Here is a 15,950-nt window from a genome sequence, read left to right as displayed (position 1 = left end):
GTTATTTCAATTGCCGTTAACTTATTCGGAAGAACGTTTCTCAGTGGGTATTCGAGATCCAGAACTTGTTGGAGTGGACAGAACAGGAAATGAACTTGAGATTTTTGATGCAATGAACAAAGTAGAATGTTTTCTGTATTGTGTGAACAATCCGCTATGCAAGTCTGCGTCATACAATTCTGATAACGGTATATGTTTGCATTATCCTGGAGAGATTTCAGGCGTATTAATGTCATCTGGAGTATCCAACAATAACTTTCAGCATTATATAGGTAAGTTTTTTTTTTATTCAAACGATGTTTTATGCATACGGTATACTCAAGACTACACAAGGGAAAGTAACACCTCCTGAAAAATGTAAAATTCACATTTTAGCATGTTTCGTGTGCTTCGTGTGCATGTTTAGTGGGATCATGTATCGTGTAGCGTGGGCTTCGTGTGCATGTGCCTTTCGTGTGCGCACTTCGTTCTTCGTATATAGTGCAACGTTCTTCGTACAAGGATTCTGATTGTGTTAAAAAATAGCTCTTATGGTAGATCAATTTTTCGGAATATCGTTGCAATTTCGTTTTCTATGCCAAAATCAATATTCCTTTTACATTTTACATTGACAACATTTTGTCAGGAATCAATACTTGTAGGAATTAATTGGTTTTAAACATTCCAACATTATTTGTACATATAATACAATACTGTAAATATATGAATGGCCTTCCGAAATGATCGGGGAAAAATTTCCCGAACTATAACTGTTTATGATTTCATGATGATTATTCCCTTGTGGTAATAGTTTGTCTTTTGAGAATAAAAATTATGCGAGACCCGACAGGGTAGTCAAGGGCGTTCAAAACCCCTTAGTAGTAGAAATTTTAATATTTTCGTACTCCCAGACCAGTGAAAATGTTTTTGCAATATACCATGTATAATAAAATGGACATGTTACATATCAACAATGTAATGTTATTTGTTTTAATAATAATATGAAATTGCACTAGTTGAAATAGCTTAATTATCTAAAAATAGAGTACTATTGACCAATACTTTATGAAATTTTGGTACTTTTGTTGTCCTGGAACAAAGAAAATGTGTTCCCAATGATCCATCTACAACAAATATAGCCATTTTCACATTAAAATTACCATCATTTCATATTTAGGTAATAAGATGGTATCGCATAAGCAAAAATACACTTTTATTTTAAAATTGGGTATATTTTCCCCGAACTTTATGACATTTCATTTTTTTCATAATCCCAGTCCAGTCAAAATGTTTTCGGAATGTACCATATATAATTAAAATGGACACTTCTCATATCAACAATGGAATGTTTTTAGACCAATAAAATGGTATCGCATTAGTTTAATTATTTAAAAAAATACACAATAGTACTTTTTACCAATACTTTATGAAATTTTGGTATGTTTATTCTCCTGGAACAAGGAAAATGTGTTCCCAATGATCCATATACAACAGATACATGTATGGACATTTTTCATATGATAATTACCACCTTTTCATATTTAGAGCAATTAGATGGTATCGCACCTGTCAAAAACACTATATTACCTAACAATTACCCTAATTTTATGAAATTTTAATATTTTTATGCTCAGAGACAAATGAAAATATTTTTGCAATGTACAGTAATATGAACATTTTTCATATCGAAAATGCAATATTTTCATATTTAGACAAAAAAAATGGTATCCCATTAATTAAAATAGCTAAATTATTTCAAAATAGAGTGCTTTTTACCAATTAAGTTATGAAACTGTGGTACTTTTATTCTCTTGGAACAATGAAAATGTGTTCACAATGATCTATATACACCAAATATGGACATTTTTCACATGAAAATTACTTTCTTTTCATATTCAGAGCAATTAGAAGGTATTGCATAAGTCAAAAGTACTCTTTTTTTTTCTAAAAAAAAATGGGTGTATTTTCCCCCAATTTTATGAAATTGTAATATTTTCTCATTCCAAGACAAGTCAAAATGTTTTTGCAATGTGCCATGTATAATAAAAATGAACATTTTTCATATCAACAATGAAATATTTTCTGTTTTAGATAAATAAGGTGGTATCACATTAGCTAAAATAGCTAAATTATTTAAGAAAAGAGTAACTTTACCAATACCAATGTGTTCCCATATGCAACAAATAGGGATATTTTCATACATAAAATAGTTCTATATTCATTTGATACTCGAAGCAACATGATTGTATGGTAAAAACACCTTCTCAACTATTTTTTCTTTTAAATTATCTTAAATTCTAAACAAAAACTTTCAACATTTTCATACGTACAGACCACTGACAATGTGTTCGCGATACACGATTTATAACGAAATTTAACGTGATTTTATATCAAAACATTTACAGACATTTACAAATGGTGTATATCATATGTGTTTATTTAAAGCATAATACACATTAATATAAAATTACACGCAAGATGTTTGCAATCAACAAAACACGACGAACACGTACACTGTATAACATGACTAATCATTAGTTTCGTTTTGCAAGTTAGATTTCGAAATATATTATTTACTGAGAAAAATACTTCCAGCGGACACAATCATTCGTTTATCGGGCTTTTTCAACGTGTTTCGTGTGGTTTTCGTGCATTGTGTGCTTGTTTCGAGGGCTCGTATTTCGTGAGCCTCGTGTCCGTGGGAATGGAAACGTTACACGTTTCAGGAGGTGTTTACTGCCTTAATCGTTGATAAAGCCGTAATCAACAGCACTGAACCTATGTTCTGTCTGTATATTGATAATAATTAGTACCTTGTTTATTATGTATTTTAAATTGTATTTGTTTTTGTATCAAACATAGATAAATATTCAAAATACATCATTTATTAGATAATATTTATGAAATAAAATCACAACTGCAATAAAGATTTTTTGAAGCATGAGACGTTTCTCATGGTTTCCAGCTTAAGAACCAACCTTTTTGTATGAATAACGACATTGTGCCACATCATTTTGTATCGAGTGTAAATGTTATGTTAAGACCATTGTTGAATAAAACATCGAAAAGGTCAATTTTTAGGTAAATGAAACTCCGGTCATATATACCTTTATTCTCCTTTGATCTAAACAGGTTTCTTTAATTGTATATTTATCAAATGTTGTTAATAACAAATCAAAGGCAGCAAGTTGAAATTAAATGTATTATTTATGTGATCAAAAATCCTTTTGTTTTTTTTGTGTTTTTTGTGCTTTTTGCAGGAAATACAATACAGCAAAGTAATACAACACTTTTACTAACAGGTAAATTAAACAAACAGTCTTAAACTGGGGGGATAAAATCAGTAACTGTCTGACGTTACGAGCAAATTTGTGGGAAATCATATTGATGAGAAACTAATGAATGAGTAATAAAAGGAACCAAAGTTATAGCGATAATCAAAAGAATGCAATCCAGGGGAAAAGAGCAGACATGGAAAACAGACACATACAACAAAGAACACAAAGCAACAAAAGCAAATGAGCAACTCGGACTGCACTAAAAACTATGACACATTGAATAAATCAGTTTTCATGACGCAGATGGATACACTGTAACGATGCACGAGTTCATGATGACGACCTTCAAACTTCCGTTGTGATTACTTCAATCGTGTAGCAACACAATACTGTTCCAGAAGCCTATTTATTAAAATTTTAGTACGATGCCAAAAATCTGCGTAGTTTCGGCAAGTTCAGTCATAACCTATGGGTTATGATATGAAATCGCCATACGCAGGTGCTGAAGGGATGTTGCCAAAATGACAATTCTGAATAAAAAGTCATCACGTCTGTCGTAAAATTTGGTCAATAGTCTTCCTTTACCTTCACTTTTTCTTAGTTTAGGTCAAGATATCAGGCTGACTTTGCAGTTTCTGTAGTATCCTTTATCTCAAGTTCTTTGGGGTAGATGCGATGTATCAATCCCAAAATTAGGATTATTTAAAGATAATACGTCATCTATATTGCGGAAAATGAGATTAAAGATTCTGGCTAAACGTTGTTTCCTCTTATGGATCAGATTAGCTTTAAAGTCAGCCTCTTAAGAAAGGAAAGAATAGATCAGCAAGTAGAAGAGCACAATTTGTTCCTATTAGAATGCCGACCGTTTGTTGGAAAACTAGGAGTCTACCGCACTGGACAATTATGTTGTCGATTAAAAATTGCAGCATTTTGTAAAAACATCTTCTGTGTATTTGGAAAATGAATTGGAATTATTTCTTACAAAGTATGAGGAATCTCTACCAATAACTATATATTTGTATGTAGATGTACCATCTTTTATTTTGAAAAACAACGACGTTTAATGTTTTTAAGTTGGGATGGGATTTTAACTGAGTATTGGCAATAGAAGTATACAGTGTTGAAAAATCATAAGTTTTAATGCTGTTATATTCAGATAATAGTCTTGAACTGATTGTCTCCAAAAGATCTTTCGATTTTTTCATGATCCACATTGAATTAATGTTACTACCGAAGTAAAAAGTGTTGTTGTAGGGCTGCAGACCGTGTTTGGCATCTGTGAGGATAGAAGCGATAAGTTTTGAAAGTTTTTTAATAACAAATATTACTAGATGCCTTCAACGTTGCTTACCTTTTTTTGTTTTGTTATATTACTCCACCGTTGCACCTCATAATCAAAGTTTTTGGTAGAGACCGAGCCACTCATTAACTTGTATTGCTCTGTAAATATTTTTTTGGTTATTTATGTTCTTTGTTGTATGTGTGTAAATATGAGGTTTTTGACGGAGTTATATCCCCGTTTTCCAGATGATAGGGTAAACCAATTACGAAGTACATATAACAAAAAGTAATCAAGAGGTCCAAAATTCTATTGGAAATCAAAATTATAATCTAGGGACAAGACCAGATATGGAAAACAGACAAACATAACAATGAACATTATACAACAAAATAATACGCACAAAGTAATAATAGTAAATGAGCACCTCACACTTCCATAAGAACTGGGAGTATGGACCAAGTGTACCGGTAGGGTAAGCGTACTCTGCTATTTTAGAAACATCCGCAGAGTTGCTCATATGAAAAGAAGTCAGGGGTAGACGAAAGAGGAAAAAAACTATGACAAGTTGAACGAAAGAATAAGTTTTATAAACAGATACAATCATTGATTAAGATTTATGATTCAAAGTGATTGCATACGTTAATTCTGATCCAACTGTATTAGGTATGTTGATGTTGTTATCTGCCGGTAAACCAATTACACAAAGTACATATTACAATGATTGGAATTGTCATCCAACTCATGGAGTAGACGGGATAAAGGATACAAATAGCATAGTATCTACAGATTTGGAATACCAACCATATATATGGATTGATCTACAGAAGACGTACACCATCTTCAAAGTAGTTGTTTATAATAGAGTCATATGCTGTGGTTTGTAGTTTTCTTGAATGCAGAAAATTTGTTTGAACATTTTTTTTATGTCCTTTGTAATTTTTCATAGTTTTTTTTTTGCTTCATTAGAAAAATATATAAAAATTCAATAGTTGTCTACACAAAACAGTCCAAGTATTTCTTAGTTCTACTTAAAATTGTATAAAAGTTTAGATTTGATATTACAACGAAGAAATCGATTGAGTAAAACTGTATTTTTGAATTTTTCATTATGGATTATTCTCAAATGACAAAATCGCAATAATATATGTTTGTAGTAATGTTTTAACTTACACTCTGAAAATTTCTTGTAAATATTTATAATCAATAACAAGTAATATATTGCTTGCAAGAAAATATTCTAATTTTAAAAAAAATGTTTTTATTCGATAATAAAACTTTGAACTGCAGAGAAATAATTACGTAGCACTAGCTAATATGTCTTAATGAAATGTTTATTGAATTAAGTGTATTTTGACACAGTCAGTATATTTCCAAAAAAAAAAAATATGATACATGTATGTAATTAACGCCACTCGTTAGCTTTTTCTTATACAGTAATCACTATGATATTTTATTATCAGTGAAAGATTATGGAGCATTGGTTGTAACATTGCACTCAACAATAGTATTTTGAAGATTCTGAATAAGGATGATCGATGCTCATGTTCTGTCATTTCTATAAAGACTTTCTAACCCTTCTTATTTTATTTATTTCAGAGCATTGATATTTTTGCCCAGCAACCCCACTTTTCTTTTCATTAGTTACTTTGTTCGTATTATTTTAGTTAATTTATGTTCTTTGTTGTGTTTATCAATTTTTCCATATCTGCTCTTTGTCCCTGGATTACATTCTTTTGATTTCTGCTAGAAGCTTAGTTCACCTTATAATATCTTTTTTTTTTATAAAAGCCTTGTTATTTCGTCGGGGTTATTAATATATAAAACCTACGAAGACTAAACCTATGGAAATTATTGAAAAAATATTTTCCTGCAAAAATGTCAAATGCTAATATCTTAAAAAACGGGTATACTGACCTATATTTTTTTAATATATTGTTTTCTGGCATGTAAGATTTTAAAGATTTCACAACCATTTTGAATCTTTGTTATTTTCAAAATAAGCAGCAAACATCATTAAAATTATTTGTTTTATTCCATGAGGGTAATGTAAGTTTTACATGCTTTTACCATTCAAAGTTACAGCATTTCTTCAATTGAAGTAAAAAAGAATGAAAAAAAATATCATATCTTTTTAGGAGAACGCTTGAAAAATCTGCATGTTTACGTAGGAACATCAATGAAGGAGGAAAATATGGAACTTTGTAGAAACTTTCCGAGACAAGGTTATAATAGACAAGTACTAGAACTGATGTGTAAAAACCCACTGACAGGAAGCAAAGTGCTGTTTGTACTCAAAGCAGATGGTTCTAAACAAATCTTTAACTTTGGAGAGGTTGAAGTATATGGAAGTTAGCATTGTATAAGCTCACCAATGCTTTTAAAATTAATGATAAATCATTTTTAATCGACAGTTAATGGGTTTGATTTAAAGTTCCCAAAAAGCAACCAGACCTTACACCATTATTTGCAAAGCTTTCTGTAATTTATATCTCTTTAACCGTTGCAATTAATCAAAAACAAACACTCAACATTAACCAAAAAATCACATTTAAGATATGAACTAAATAAAAGTTTTTTTTTTATAACAAAACTTGTCATGTGCCACCAATCGTCTTGTTTTTTTTTTTATATGGACACCCTCTTAAATGATCTTTGTCCAATTCGTTGAAGTTTAATGCAGCAATCTTTATAAAATTCAAACATGAAAATTATTCATGCATGTCCAAAACCTACCAAATTCACTTTGCTTTTGAACGCAGTGACAAACAATACAACCAATCTTACTCAGTGATTGTCTTGTCGCACTTCTGAGATTAAACATTTTTTTTTAAGATTGTGACCAAACTATGGCACCAATTAATAGAGTTATCTTTCTTTATTTTGCTTAATTTGAGATGGGTGTATGGTTTTTCAAAGAGTAATCAAGGGAACCAAGGCTATAGCGGTAATCAAAAGAATGTAATCTAGGGACAAAGACCAGACATGGAAAACAGACATACACAGCAAAGAATATAAAGTAACTAAAATCATACATACAAAGTAACAAAAGCAAATGAGCAACTCGGACTCCACTAAAACCTGAGAGCATGGACCAGGTGCACCGGTACGGTAAGCGTCCTCTGTTTTTCTAGAAACACTCGCCGAATTGCTCATAAAAGTCAAGTCCGGGGTAGACAAACGAAGAAAGGAAAAACTATGACCCTTTGAACAAATCAGTTTTCAAGATATCACATTTTGCAATATACATGTTCTATAAATGATTGGTATTTATATATTTAATGACCTGTACCACGGGGCGAAGTCTCTGCTGGTGGACTAAAGATCCTTGAGTGTAACCATCTACTTGTCTGACCCAGAATTATGTTCAATTCTTGCATTATGACAGAGGTGTATGACTCGATTTCATTTTTGTCCTTTATTACAGAAGTGTTCGTAATATTTTCCTTGTGCCAATTCATATTCGGCTTAACTCCTGTAAAAATGTAGGGCTACACTACTTAACACGATTTAGCCTTTGAAAACCACAGACGATGATTCCCAAGCAGTTATCAAATTCCAGAAATTTGTTAATGGAAAAAAGTTTGCCTTCTCTATTTAATGTTCCTGTATACTAACACACTCACAATGAAATATCCAATACTATAAGATTTACTGGATCTATTGTTGTCACATGTGCTGAGCATAGATATACACTATCTCTTGGACAACAAAGAAGTTTGGTATGGGAAAAGAAAAAATGTACAATTGCAGTGATTATGGTTAGTCTCTTTCGCCGTCATAATAACTTAAGTTTTTTAAAGACACCAAGATTTTGACGGGAAAAAAAATGTAATCCAGGGAAAAAGTTCAGACATGGAAAAAAGAAACACAAAATAAAGAACATAAATTTACGAACAATAATAGATACAAAGTAACGAAGGTTTATGAGCAACTCGAACTCCATTGAAAACTCGGAACATGGGCCAGGTGCGCCGATTTGTTAAACGTCCTCTCCTTTTTTAGAAACACCCGCATATTTGCTCACAAAAAAATCGAATTCAGGGCAGACGAATAAGAAAAAGAAGACTGACACGTTGAACAAACTAGTTCACATGGTGCATAATGACACACTGTAACGATCCATGATTTCATGATGACGACCATAAAACATCTTAAGTGATGACTTGTAGCAACATAACTTTGTTCCAACGCCTAATTATAAGAAGTCTAGCGCGGTATAAAATATCCGCGTAGTTACAGCAAGCTCAGAAATAACGCTTGATTTTTGATTTGAAAACTCTATACGCAGGTGCTGAAGGGATGTTGCAACAGATGAAAGGAAAGTTGACAATGCGGAATGAAAAGTAATCGCGGTGTCATATAGTTTTGGTCACCATATTGATCAAGGTTGTTGCACCTCTTTCGGTTTTAAGTATAATAGGAAGTTAAAGAAGGGAAATGTTCTAATCAATTATAGGTAAACCTCCCTCGTGTTGTCGACAGGCAACTAGTAAATATCAATATTGTACAATAAAACACATAAACGACTCAAAAACAAATACTTCAATAATAGTTTTACTGGTGTGTTTCTTATGTGAATAGGACGAGGAATCTAAAACAAATTTTAAAAATGACGTTGTTGCCCAAGTATGACGCCAAAACAAAGTATTCGCACATTTAAATCATCGTTAATTTTACATGTAACAATGTTTTTTTCGGTCTTCGGATGCTATATTTTAGGTAACATTTTGTATTTAGATCAGCAATTGTGAGAAAATCATGTATTTATCTTCCACTAAAATCAACCAAATCAAAGCAAACCCAGTACGATAACTCTTGCAAAGTGCTAATTTCATGTAGAAACTGTATAAATTTTATCACAGTCGCAACACCTAAATGAACAAAAGAAGACTCGTTATATGATTTGTTGCTGATTCTGAATAAGAAATAAAAGTACATTTGGTAGGTTTTAAAATTTGATATCGATGAGTCAACTTCTGTCTGGTTTTTATAAAGACTATATTTAAATCAAATAAGGCAATATACTTACCACAACAGTCAATTTGATTATAAATCACCATTCTGACAATTGTATCTGAGTTTTGTAGATCTATCCATACCTATGGTTCATTTTCCCAACTGATTGAATTAGAATAATAATCATTAACCCAGTGTATAGAAAAGATGGTATTTTAATTTTTATCATGTCCAGAATAGAACAGTCTGAAAAAATAGCTGGAAGGATGGCATGTTCGATAGTATAACATAGGAGCAATAACTTATACGTTACTTTAAGGTAAACATGGTTTCTTAGATTTATTCCTGTGGTGTTGTACAAATTATGTAATTATATTGCATTGGAAATGGTTATTTTGGTAACAAATTTAATAATATAAGAAGTACAACAAACCTTTGCAGTAACAAAAACATAACTATTTTTCTCTCGTGTCAAGATAAATAAAGGCACGGCTTGTCGCGAAATAAATATGGTCTTAATGTAAATGTCACTTAAAAAAAACTACTTGTTATACAAAGAAGACATTGTTTATATCATGGTGAGGATAATTGGAATGTAAACACAGATTGAACTTTTTCTATCAATGAATAATACGCTTTCATTAATATATAGTCTTAAATTTGTGTAGTATTTCCTTTTCTGTAAACAAAGCAGACAAATATCATTAATGGAGGACATATTTTACACAACAACTTAGTCTCGGACTTTTTTAATATCAAAAGATTTGTGATGTGCATGGTTTGCTTATTTACAATCATTTAAAATTCTTCTTTTAACAAAAAACAGTTTTTTACCCTTGAAAATAACTGTGATTTATTAAGTGATATACCCAGATTTCATTTACATATGTAAAAGAAAACAAAGAAAACACACACACACACAAAACAAACAAACAAACAACAAAAAACAACAAAACAACAACAAAAAAACAAAAGACCAAAAAAAAAAAAAAAGAAAAAAAAAAAAAAACAGACTTACTTTTATTTCTAACCATTTTGTACATTAGTTCTATCAGTTGTTACACATAGTATCAGTCAAATTTTCAAAATTAGTCCTTTTTAAATATCTTACCAGTATTTATCGGAGAGGTGTAAATATTAAGAAGTTGTAACACTGTTAGGATAATAAATCATTTTACTTTGTCATACTATCACAATTGACATGTTATGTTCAAAACCAGTGTTGGACTATTTCCAAGAAAGTAATAAACTACTCGATAATTAATCCGGTTTTGTACCAGATAAATTACTAAAACATTTGCATAGTTAACAAAATAAAACAAGCATATAAATAGAAAACTTTATTACCATTATGTAAGTGTCGTATGTAAAGTAAATAAAGTTGTATGTGTTGTCCCGGTAAGTAATTGAATTCTTTATTGTAAAAGAATTATTGTTCGTTTGTTACCAGTTTTATCAAGTTATTTTTCAATCTGTCCATGCAAAATAAACAAAAATAACCTTCCAAGATGGTAAACTTGCAATGAATTTGGACTACAAAGTACAATACATGTACATTGTGTATTTCAAACCCTCTAACTTTTTAGATACTAAATTACATACATGGATGTAAAAGTGGATCTTTTCAGAGAAGATATTGCTATTGCAAAAACAATAAAGTAGTATTCCCACTTTTATCTTAACTATGATTTTTTTTTTAAACCCACCATTTGTGGGTACATGCAGTTTAAAAAAGGGGGAACTCTAGTTTAGAACTTGTTCTCAACCTGTTCACATACAATGTACTCCAGAAAAATTATTCATGCTGCAGCCAGGGCCTAGTCCTAATATATATAGTGACCAAATCGGCTTGGGTAATTACAAGTGTGTAATCTTAACAAGATATTTCATTATTAATTGAGGAGGTACTCAATAGGGACAGAGAGGCGTGAATGTGATAGGGGAATGGCACACTGTCTCCTCCATTTTCCCCGAGCAAGGACATTGTAATCCGTTTAAAGTAATTTTTTAAGCCTCACTTTTATATTTCAATATACATAACATATACATTATTGTCTCTTTTTATCACAAACCATGTACATTTAATGTCAATTAAAAATATAAAAAAATATGAGGGTTTAAAGCTAAGTGTTGTATATTTTATTCAGGGAGAAGTGTGTATTTTTTTTCACAGTTTAATATTTTTCTGTAAAATAGTAGGATCCGACAATTTTCTATAGTAATTGGGTATTTGCATCTGAATCATTTAACCCTTACTATGACAAAGAGCCTATATACATGTATAGGCTTTTCGTAATCCCGTATTTTGCCAAAAGCCTATATATAGGCTTGGCAACTGTTGTCTACACATTCAACAAGTCAAATGTAAAGTACATTAAAAACATTATATATCGTTGTTTTTCCAAAAAAGATGGTACACCTAGAAACAAATATATAGTTCTTGGTAGAGATTCCTCATACTTTGTAAAAATAATTCCAAATCATCTTCCAAATATACAGAGGAAGATGTTTACAAAATGCTGGAATTTTTAATCGACAACATATTTGTCCATTGTGGTGGACGTGTTTTTCAACAAACGGTCGGCATTCCAATGAGAACAAATTGTGCTCCTTTCCTTGCTGACATATTCCTTCACTCTTATGAGGCTGACTTTATAGCTGACTTGATCAGAAAGAAAGAATATCGTTTGGCTATATCCTTCAATCTTATTTTCCGCTATATAGATGACGTATTATCTTTAAACAATCTTAATTTTTTGGGATTTGATACATCGCATTACCCAAAAGAACTTGAGATAAAGGATACTACAGACACTGTAAAGTCAGCCTCATATATCGACCTACACTTAGAAATCGATTGTAAAGGAAAACTATTGACCAAACTTTACGACAAACGTGATGACTTTTCATTCAGAATTGTCAACTTTCCTTTCATCTGTGGCAACATCCCTTCGGCTCCTGCGTATGCAGTGTTCATATCACAACTCATACGTTATGCCAGAGCTTGGCGAAACTACGCAGACTTTTTGTATCGCGCTAGAACTCTAACAAATAGGCTTCTGGAACAGGGTTAAGATTGAAGTCATCACAACAGAAGTTTTATGGTCGTCATCATGAACTCGTGGATCGTTATGGTGTATCCATCTGCGCCATGAAAACCGATTTATTCCACGTGTCATAGTTTTCCTTTCCTTGTTTGTCTACCCCGGACTTGACTTTTTATGAGCAGGTGTTTATAGAAAAGCAGAGGACCCTTACCCTACCGATGCACCTGGTCAATGCTTCCAGTGTTTAGTGGAGTCCGAGTTATTCATTTGCTTTTGTTACTTTGTATGTATGATTTTAGTTACTTTATGTTCTTTGTTGTGTATGTCTGTTTTCCATGTCTGGTCTTTGTCCCTGGATTACATTCTTTTGATTACCGCTATATTCCTAGTTCCCTTGATTACTCTTTAACACAAACATACAAATCAATGTCCCATTTTTGTTGAATATATGCTACACATTAAAGTGCCCACTTCCCTCCGCCCCTCTATTTTCAATTGATTGATTTTAAGTGAAAACTGACCAACTGAACATTTTAAATTCACAAATGACCATTTCTTACGGCACTTACATGCAAATTCTAATGCGGCTTATAAAATAAATAGTGGTAATAACATATAAAAAGTGAATTTTCTTTAAAAGTCTGTGTGGTAAGTGGAATTTTTTTATGTTTTCTGTGTTTGATGTTTACTGTTCTTACAAAATATCTATCTGTGTCTGTGAGATATTTCTCCTTTTGTAACTACCGATTACATTTATACATGCCCATGGTACCAAATTTGACTGAAAGTCCACATATTTGGCAACTAAGATGCCTTTTTTATTGAAATGGTGGTAACTATACAACATTTTTACTTTATTAAACCTAAGTTGTGTAAACATGAACTAAAACATTTTGCAATTGGCTGTATCAGTCAGCAGATATTAAATTACCAAGAAGCTTCCTTGTGTTAAGGCTGAAAAAGGGGGGGGGATCAAATTGACCTTTTATGAATAGAAGACCAAAAAAAAAATGAGATTTGGAAACAATTTGGTATTCATAGAATAGTTTAGGCATGTGTCTTATCAACTCAGACCACTTTTCATCTTTAAAAGGTAACTAAATTATTTTTTTTATCTAAACTTGTCTCTTTTTCAAAAACATCGAATACTTAATACTGTGATAAGATACCTATACTAAAATTGAAACAAAAATTCACAGGAAAGCAGGAGGACAGAGATATTTTGTTTTTAAGTTGAAAATTGAACACACTTGTAGAAATGCAACAGTATTTATAGATATCTAAAAAAGCTTTTATTAGTAATAGGTATCAGTCTTGTATTGTATTCCGGAGCTGGTATTCGTCAAAACATGGAGGCTAAAAAATATAGTGCGCTTTCTTTTTGCCATTTCCTGTTTTTGTTTTTTTTCGCAAATGAGTATCATGTATCATCAAAAGTATAGGATAAATATCAAGTTATGACACAAAATACTTGTTTTTTGAGGAAAAACAGTATTTTTATGAAAATGAGTCTTATTTTATGAACTCAAAATAACAATGAAAGTAGAAGTAGTCTATTTTTAGTTTGACATGTTCTGGTGTACCAAAGTTCGTGTCTTTTTTCCAGAATGGACCTAAAATTATTTTTGACATTTCCTTAATAAAAATTTTTAAAAAATCATGAAAATTTATGGTTTACTATAAAAGCCTATGGGACAAAGACTACAAGACTGAGACCTATTGTATTTAGTGTCATTTATAGAGTAATTTCCCTTTATTTCAAATTCTACAGTGAATTATATATATATTTTTTATCTCCTACATATAAGAACATGGGTGCTATGAAAAGCAGAATGTTAATTTCTATTTACTACGTCAATACAAACAGAGCATTAGAAATGAAAATATGTAGGCTAGGCATTTCGGACATATATCACATTATGCATGATTCTTAGATGAAGTGCTACAAAATAACAGAGCAACTGGGATGTGTGCCCCAGGTGGTGGAATGGGGTACCCCTGGCGTGTTACATGCTGGAGATGTCTGGCTATAATACGGAAAACCTGACTGGAAACCATAGTGGTGCACCGTGTTGGGAAAGATTCCACGTTCCTCGCACGTTAAAGAACCCTACTATGGTATTCTCCCGGAGTAGGAACCATAGGGCTCCTCCACAGGAGGCTAAATTGCCCGACCCTACCACTTCTCCCTATTTCCAGTGGCAATAAAAAAATATTGACCCCATTGTCCTTGTGTCCCCAACAACCAAACAAACAAAAAAATATGTATATATATAATGCAAACTACAAAGCCAATTAAATATTTCCGACTCTATCCGACAACTATCCTGTCCGTTCTGGACAGTCTGCCACTATCTGGTTTCAGATGACCCATGGATTTAGAATACATCTTTTACTAAAATCCGTTTTTGCAATGAACATATGAAAATTCAGTACTTCCGAAAAAAATACCCCAACAAATTTTACCCCTGGGATGTGTGCCCCAGGTGGTGGAATGGGGTACCCCTGGCGTGTTACATGCTGGGGTTGTCAGGCTATAATACGGAAAACCTGACCGCAAACCATAGTAGTGCACCGTGTTGGGAAAGAAGCCACGTTAAAGAACCCTACTGTGGTATTCGATAGGAGTAGGAACCTTTGCGCTCCGCTACAGGAGGCTAAATTGCCCGACCTTACCCATCCCCCCTTTTTCCAGTGGCAATCAAAATTTGTCGACCCTATTATCCTTGTGACCCATCCTTTTTTTTCATTTTATGTTAATTTTATCATCCATTTCATGTTCATTGTCTGAATATAGCTGAAATATTGCTGCTCGGACGTTAAACCCCAACAAACAACAAACAAATTTTATGAATTACGATATATTTATATGTATTGCATGGTATATGGTACTATACAATTTTGCTAATAGTGTGGAGCATTTATAATGTTTAAGGTTGGTTGTAAAGCCCACATTGTGAAGAAAAGAAATGACATACTGGAGAGTAATATTGAAGAAACTAAAATATAATGAATATTTTAGGAAACATTTTTTACACAAATATGGCCATTAATTGGCGATAGGTCTTATAATGGTACACGTTCAAATAGCCATCCGTATGTCTGTGTTAACATGTAACATGGTAACTTTAAAATTCCTGGAATACTAAACCTTATTTTTTTTACTTTATAAAGTTCTTTGTTATCATGGTCTTATGATTTGTATACTTTTAAGAGAAAATTCTAGTTTAAGTTTCTAAGTTCTGAGTCTTTTTCTAAAAAACGTGGAGGGTCAAAATTTTAAAGTATTTTGGAAAATGCATGTTCGATTTACTTCAAACTTTGCAAAGTTGTTTGCTACCACTGTATAAGAGGAATATATTTGATAAAGATCTTGTTTTTGTTCCCTGCTGCTACATGGAAGAA

At 32.0% G+C, this 15,950-nt stretch overlaps 1 protein-coding gene across 1 annotated transcript; it reads left to right on the top strand.

The window, feature by feature from the left end:
* Window positions 1–5,207: 5,207 nt before the first annotated feature.
* LOC148597080 (uncharacterized) lies at window positions 5,208–6,905 on the top strand. Its single transcript, XM_088562990.1, has 2 exons — window positions 5,208–5,418; window positions 6,678–6,905. Exons 1-2 carry the CDS (start codon window positions 5,208–5,210, stop codon window positions 6,893–6,895), a joined length of 429 nt encoding a protein of 142 aa, XP_088419116.1. The 3' UTR covers window positions 6,896–6,905.
* The last annotated feature ends 9,045 nt before the right edge of the window (window positions 6,906–15,950 follow it).

This window comes from Perna viridis, chromosome 15, assembly GCF_037379345.1.
Source record: "Perna viridis isolate PV_CMFRI_1.1 ecotype Kerala chromosome 15, ASM3737934v1, whole genome shotgun sequence".
Classification (NCBI taxonomy): Eukaryota; Metazoa; Mollusca; class Bivalvia; order Mytilida; family Mytilidae; genus Perna; species Perna viridis.
Note: the sequence above shows the minus strand (reverse complement) of the source record. Positions and strands in the feature narration are given on the sequence as shown.

Bases quoted from the DNA above. Each gene is read 5' to 3' on its own strand.
- LOC148597080 (XM_088562990.1), top strand. From the start codon at position 5,208: ATGTTGATGTTGTTATCTGCCGGTAAACCAATTACACAAAGTACATAT. The intron at 5,419-6,677 runs GTTTGTAGTTTT...ATATCTTTTTAG, and splicing joins TAATAGAGTCATATGCTGTG to GAGAACGCTTGAAAAATCTG.